The sequence below is a fragment of the Chinchilla lanigera genome, unplaced genomic scaffold (genome assembly GCF_000276665.1).
Source record: "Chinchilla lanigera isolate Chin_1 unplaced genomic scaffold, ChiLan1.0 scaffold00037, whole genome shotgun sequence".
Lineage (NCBI taxonomy): Eukaryota > Metazoa > Chordata > Mammalia > Rodentia > Chinchillidae > Chinchilla > Chinchilla lanigera.
The window spans coordinates 14,377,860-14,385,325 of record NW_004955438.1 but is presented as its reverse complement, the minus strand read 5'-3'; the positions used below and the strand labels follow the sequence as shown (position 1 = coordinate 14,385,325).

The following is a 7,466-nucleotide window of genomic DNA, read 5'->3' as shown; positions in this document are numbered from 1 at the left end:
GCACATACACCAGATACTTTATGTACAATAAAGGAATGGGGAAGGGGTAAATGAAAGAATAGAGAAAACTATACTGTAGTAGTCAGGATGTGGTGGAACCAAATTGCAGTTTTCTAATTGGATCTCAATTTTTTTAAACACCTCTTACAATGTTATCACTGGACTATGGCAAGTATGATTCTAGTATTTAGAAATAATTATTTCTGGTGAAACACATCCCCAAAGGCAAGCCAACTTCCTCATGTGCTTTTCCAAAGTACTTTGAGCTACTCAAATACTGGAGGAAAATAAGGGTTTTTTTGTTTTGTTTTGTTTTGTTTTTAATCTCTTTGAGACAGGGTTTCACTATGCAGTCAGGCTGGCCTTGAGCTTACTTTGTAGCTCAGGCTGGCCTCTAACTCCCAGTGGTCCTCCTGCCTCAGCCTGTAGTGTTGCGATTACAGATGTGCACTACCATACCTGGCCTTTTCTTTTTTTGAGACAGGGTCTCGTTATAGAGTCTAGGCTAGCCTTGAACTCACAGCGATCCTCCGGCCTCAGCCTCCCAAGTGCTGGGACTACAGGTGTGCACAGCATGCCAGGCTAAAGATTTTGTTTCCTAAGGTAATTTTAACCATGGGTGATTCTCACCTCATGTTAGACTTCATGCATTAACGAGTGATGGCGAACTTATGGCTCCGGTGCCACAGCCAGCTGTTTGTTATCCTTGAAACCTCTGAAAGGTTCTCTGTCACTGCACCTAACCCTTTATGTGACTGCACAGTAGATCCCTGCTCAAGACTCCCTGCTGTAAGAGAATGAGGCGATAATATAGCTGTGTATTTTATTTAGAAAGTTTTAGTATTAGAAGGGCAGTGCGTTTTTCCAGAGGAAATTAGATTTGCCTACAGATGTTAATATGTGTAGCTGACTAAATTAGTTAGAATTCTTTAGAAGCAGGTATGAGCAACCCACCTAACTTTGTTCTCTGTATTGCAAAAAGTAGTCATCACATTTACCATCTTGATCCAGTGGCCTCCTTTTAATTTTTTATACTGTCATTTTACATATTATACGTATGAATAAAGTGATGGTGAAAATTTTTGTTAAATTTTTTAATAATTTAAATATAGGAAATCCATATTTTATTCCATATTTTTCTGATTTGAAAGCATATGTACAGCTGAATATAGTGGTGAATGCATATAGTCCCAGCTATTCAGGAGCCCGAGGCAGGAGGATTGTGTGAGCCCAAGAGTTCTAAGCCAGACTAGGCAATATAGTGAGACCCCCCCTCTCAAAACAAACATACTGTATATCATAATTCTTACACATAAATGGGAATATATCTGTCTTGTAAATACTGATTCCAGATTTTAGTTACTTCTCTAACAGATTTTTGGTTATTACTACTTCTGGTTTTTCTTGATTTGCTTTTTTTTTAAACTGATCCCTTTGAGAACTTTGACCACTAATGATTTTGTTTGAGAAAATGGCTATCAGCTTTGCTCCATAGTTACAAAGCATTTTTCTTAGGTTTATACATACCAGTTAGAATGATGATTCCATTAAACTTTCTTCATTTCTATGTCATCTGTTGCCTTCCAGTCACCTTTGTGTGTAGATATACCTTGAATCATATCAAGTAAATGTTGGCTTACAAGTGCCATATAAGGAAAGAACTGTGACATACTCACTTAGCAAAATAGGATGGTCAGGGACTTGTCAAAATTTTGCAGAATAAAATATTTTCATGTTGAATGAATGACTAATTGATGTGAAAATCACATTTCCTTTATGTTCTCGGAACTACATTGTTTATTCATCAGTTCGTAAGTTTGAGAAAAGTAATCTAAGATAGTGTCATCTGAAGACTCTTAGAGATTTACCCCTACACTTTCACCATAACTGTTGAATGATAGCGTACTGCTTTCTGTCCCTTTGCTTTGCACTTACCTTCTAAGTTGTTGTTTGTGTGTTTGTTTTGGCTGGTGATGGTTGGGGTTGAACCGAGGGCTTCTCACATGCTGTGCAAATCCTCTACCACTAAGCTACTTACTCAGCCTTTTTTTTTTTCCTGAGACAGATGCTCCCTGAGTCACCCAGGCTGGGCTTGAACTTTTGCCTCAGCCTCCTGAGTAGGTGGGATTACAGGTAGTTATGAAATGTTGGAAATGAAGAATTGTTAATTTCCAGCTGTGTTCGGTAAAAGCAATGAAGAAGAGGACTATAATAAATACTTTGGCTCCAGACTTACGTGGCCTTTTCAAAAGATGATGCAGTATGTACATTGGCCAGAAAAGTAGTTATCTCACTATTGCATCTTGTCAGTGATTCTGTTAAGTCCTCTGTTTCCTTATTAGTGTAGTCTTTTAGCATAGCTGGGGGTAGTTGATGAATACTGATAAAATAATTCTCAGGATAAAGCAGTAAAATCTTTTAAAATACAAAAGAAGAGATCATTATAGCCCCATAATTATTTGCAGTTTTATCAAAGGATCCAGTATCCCCTTATGATAATTGGAAGAGCATATGAAGTTTGTTTGTTTGTTTGTTTGTTTTGAGACAGGGTCTTGCTTTGTAGTGTAGGGTGGCCTTGAACTTACTTTGTGGCCCAGGGTGGCCTTTATCTCGGTGAAATACTCCTGCCAAATGCTGGGATTAAGGTGTGTACCACCATGCCTGGTTTGAGAATGAGTTTTGTTCTATTAAAAAGAATAGTCAAACTTTCTCTGTGGAAGACCTTGAAGAAAGAAAGAAGAGCCATAAAATTCTATCCTTGTAAATAGTTAGGACTGTTTAACAAAGAAACTAAAACTGGTTCACTGGACCCTGATAGTTTAACAAAGAAACTAAAACTGGTTCACTGGACCCTGATAGTATACCAAGGGATAAGCAGAATTAGATGTTTTGAGTTTTAATTATCTCATAGACTTTCAAGAATGGAAATGTAGGCAGACTTTTGGAAGGAGCCTTGACTAGAACTGGAGACCATCAGGAGTAACAAATAACCTGAGTCTTTAGTTGTACTCCAAACAAAAATTTTTTTCCTGGTTTGTATTGAACTGGAAATTGAATTCAGGGAATATTGGGCTACATCCCAGCCTCCTTTTAAATTTTATTTTGAAAAAGGATCTTGCTAAGTTGTTCAAGCTGACCTTGAATTTGAGATCTTCCCGCCTCAAGTGCTTGAGTAGTTAGTGTTGTGGATATGTATCACATCTGTCCAGAAATCTTGGTTAGATTTTTGAAGACTTCTGTGTATGCTTTCTTCATTCATTTTCATTCATTTTTGGTGGGGGTACCGGGAATGGAACTCAGAACCTTGCATTTGCCAGGCAGGCGTTTGTACCACTGAGCTATATCCCCAGCCCTTGTTCATTCATTTTCTAGACATGTACTGCCTACTAGGTGCTAGACACTGGGTGTACAGAGATAGGGGAATCATTAAGCAGGAGCTTCTTAGCAGAAATTCAAAGTGGCAAAATGTTTTTTTTTTCCCCTTTGGTTTAGAATTAGAAATTCTAAACTAAAATTTAGAATTTTTTTCCCCTTTGGTTTAGAATCTATATAAATATGTTTATACTTTTGTAACTTTATATCTTGAAAATATATTTTAAAGGCCAGAATTCTGTCTGAGACTTTTAATTTTTGTACTTGTATGAAAAAGTATGTTTTTACGTGTAAGTTATGACATGCACATAACCATTGCTAACAAGTTTTACTTGCAATCTGTGGTGGATTAACTGATGGTCAACTTGTAACACCCAGCTGAACTGAATCTGTGTGGTGCTGGGTGTGGAAGGCCCACCTGAGGATTGTTGCCACCAGCATGAAAGGAGAGCTGCAGGGGAAGATGGTGTGCTGTGGATCCTCCTGGAGGAGCTTGTCACACTGGTTTTCCTGACATGAACTTGGCTGTTATCATCATCAGAGGAGCTTGGGACCTCGCTGTTGCTGAGGATGGCTGCAGTTCCTTTCGGAGGAGCTCTGGTTCTTACTTTGAGTGTCGCTTCCTGGCTCCAGTGCAGATCCCTCAGCCTGCTGGCACAGATCCTTCATCCCCTGATGCAGACTTTTTAGCTTCCACCACTGACCTTTGGGCCTTCCCAGTGCAGATGCTTGATACAGACTTGCATGAGACATTGTCATGGGCTCTAGGTCTTCAGCTGGGCTCATGCAGGGCATTGCCATGGGATCCAGACCCTCAGCTGGATTCTTTGGGTCTCTAGTGTGTGAACAGATCTCCTGCACTCTTTTGCATTTGTCTCCTTGGGTGAATATTATAAAATAATCCTATAAATAATGCGTCCTGGATTAAATCTTTTCCCTTGTAAACCCTGACCACAACACAGTCTTTTTGTTGAAAGTACTTTTTTCTTTTCTTCTAGAATGAAAGACTTAAAAAACTTTGTAGTGATCTGGAAGAGAAGCATGAAGCAGCAGAGCTTCAAATAAAGCAGCAGTCTGCAAGTTACCGAAATCAATTGCAACAGAAAGAGGTAAAGATTATTATAGTAATAATATATTTGGTATAATTTATTTTGAGATAAGTTCTTGCTAATTTGCCCAGGTTGGGTCAAAACTTGTGATCCTCCTGCTGCAGCCTCCCATAGTGCTGAGATAGGGGTTTGAACAACCATGCGTAGCTGAGTTATTTCCTTCTAAGACGTGGGCTAATAACCTTGGGTGTACTATTTTATCTAAAAAGACTTGATTTATAAAGTTTTGAGAGCATAGACAGTTTTCATTGTCATTTATGATTTGATAATTTACAGACAGAGCCCTAAGAAATTATCTGTACTTGCCCCTTTCATAGGCAATAGTAAACCCATTTTTTTTTCACACCCAAAATTTTATTTATTTGACAAAAATCCAAAATGGTAGTAGCATGAACAGAGAGAGAACCTGGTTGGTGAAGTCTAAAGCTTACACACTTTTTAAATAGCCATCAAATATTACAAACATCACAAAATGCAGAAGTGGAATCAGTATTTTGATTAATAAACCAAGAACTCTTCTAGGAAATACTCTTTTTTCTTCCTATTTATATTTTATTTTGCTCTTTATTTAATTTGGTCTTCTCATATAAGAGAAACCATGGAATATTTAAGCTTGTGTGTTTGAGTTACTTGACATTATGGCCTCAAGGTACATCCATTTTCCTACAAATGACTCAAATTTATCCTTCTTTATGGCAGAGTAGTGTTCCATTGTATATAAATGCCACATTTCCTTTATCCAGTTTTCTGTTGATGCACATATGGCTGCTTCCCAAATTTAGCTGTTGTGAATTGTGCTGGTCAAATAGAGCTTCTAGTTTTAGCTTTTGAGCAGTCTTACAATTCCCATAGTGGTTGTGCTAGTTTACATTCCCACCAGGAGTGTAGAAGTGTTCCATTTTCCACACAGCCTCACCAGTATTATTATAGTATTTGATTTCTTAATGATACCCATTTTTTCTGGAGTAAGATAGAATCTCAGTGTTGTTTTAATTTGCATTTCTCTAATAACTGGTGATGTTGAATATTTCTTCATGTACTTTTTGACCATTTGTAGTACTTCTGAGGAGGTATTCATTTCAGTTGCCCATTTTTTAAATTGGGTATTTTGTTTTAAGGGGATCTAATTTTTTTGAGTTCTGTATTTATTCTACATATTAGTCTCCTGTCCTGAGGAGTAGCTGGCAAATTTTTTTTCCCATTCTGTAGGTTGTCTCTACACTCTGTTGGTTGTTTCTTTTGCTGTGAAGAAGTTTTTAAAATTTGATATGATTCCATTTGTTGATTCTTCGTATGTTGTACAATTGTGATTCTTCTATTCCGAAAGTCCTTACCTATACCTGTGCCCTTGCCTTGTCTTGCCTTCAAGACTTTTATCTATTTTATCTTTCAGTAGGGTTAGTGATGCTGTTTTAATATTTAGATCTTTGATCAATGTTGATTTTAGTTTACATAATACATGGTAACAGATATATGTCTAGGTTGAATCTTTGTGAGGACAGCCAGTTTTCCCAGCACCATTTGTTGGAGAAGCTATCTTTCCTCCAGTGTAAATGTTTGGTCCCTTTGTCAAAAATCAGGTAGCTGAATATACCTGGAGTTGGTTCTGCATCCTCTATTTTGATCCATTGATCCACTTGTTTAACTACCAAGTTCCATTCCTGCTCCTAGATTGTTAACTGAATTGGTCGCTAAATGAGGAATTGCTTATAGTATGTACATTACAATATGTATTCAGAACAGAGAAATGGTCAAAAAAACTCCAACATGATGACTTTGCTTTTATTTGCCTAACTCTTACTGCAGTCCATAATGTATGAAGGATGTGAAACTACAGTATAATCAGCAAAAGTTACAGTACTACATAAACAAGGTATACTGTACAAAAAAGACATTGAGGCTCGATAAACAAGATGTAGAGAAATACACATGAAAAAGATGTGTTGTAAGTGTGAACGGTCATTGAACAGAAAGCTCATTAAATGAGGAATATCTGTAGTATAACTCAAAGTCTGGGACTATGATGTCTCCTGCCTTGCTCTTATTGACCAGGATTGCTTTCACTATTCTTGGTGTCTTCTGATTTCATATGAATATTAGGGTTGTTTTTTGTAGTACTGTATTTTAGTTCTATTAGTCTAGTTCTATTAGTATTTTGATTGGGATTGCATTAAATCTGTGTATCATTTTTGAAAGTATGATCATTTTGACTGTGTTAGTTCTGCCTATCCAGGAACATGGGCTATCTTTCCATTTTTTGATGTCTTTTTCGATCTCAATTTTTGAGTCTTTCACTTCCTTGGTTAGGTTCATTCCTAAGTATTTAATTTTTTTTTTTTCCGGTACCAGGAATCGAACTCATGACCTTGCACTTGCCAGGCAGGCACTGTGCCACTGAGTAAATCCCCAGCCCCCAGTATTTAATTTTTATTGATACTATTATGAAAGGTATTATTTCTTTCTTGGTGAATTTATTATGGGTGTACGGGAATGCTATTGATTTTTGAGTGTTGACTGTATTCTGCTACATTACTGAAATTGATTATTAATTCTAGGAGTCTTTTGATTTGGTTGTTTTGTATTTTTTTGTTTTTTTTGTTGTTTGTTTCTTTTTTCCTTTTTTTTTTTGAGGCAAGGCCTCGATGTAGCCCAGGCTGGCTTTGAACTCAAAGCAATTCTCCTGCCTCAGTTTCCTGAGTGCTGAGATTATAGTTGTGCTCACCATGCTTACTCTAGGAGTCTTTTGGTGGAATTTTTTTGAGGGGGGCTTTTATGTAGACAATCAAGTCATGTGCAAATAATGATAATTTGACTTTTTCCTTTTCTGTATATCTCTTTTTTCCTTTGTTTTCTATGACTAATGCATCAAGAACTATGTGTAGAAGCCCTGGCGTGGTGGTGCAGGTCTATAATCCTTGCACTGGGGAGGCTCCTTGCACAGGAGGATTGCTGCTAGTTCAAGGCCAGCCTGGACTACAAAATGAG

The 7,466-nt window shown here is 37.4% G+C and overlaps 1 protein-coding gene across 1 annotated transcript in view; it reads left to right on the top strand.

The window, feature by feature from the left end:
- Trip11 (thyroid hormone receptor interactor 11) overlaps positions 1 to 7,466 on the top strand; it is a 66,623-nt gene that overhangs the window by 8,697 nt on the left and 50,460 nt on the right. Inside the window, exon 3 of the mRNA XM_013517219.1 lies at positions 4,371 to 4,481. Coding sequence (XP_013372673.1) covers positions 4,371 to 4,481 — 111 coding nt within the window. The remainder of the gene's footprint in view (positions 1 to 4,370; positions 4,482 to 7,466) is intronic.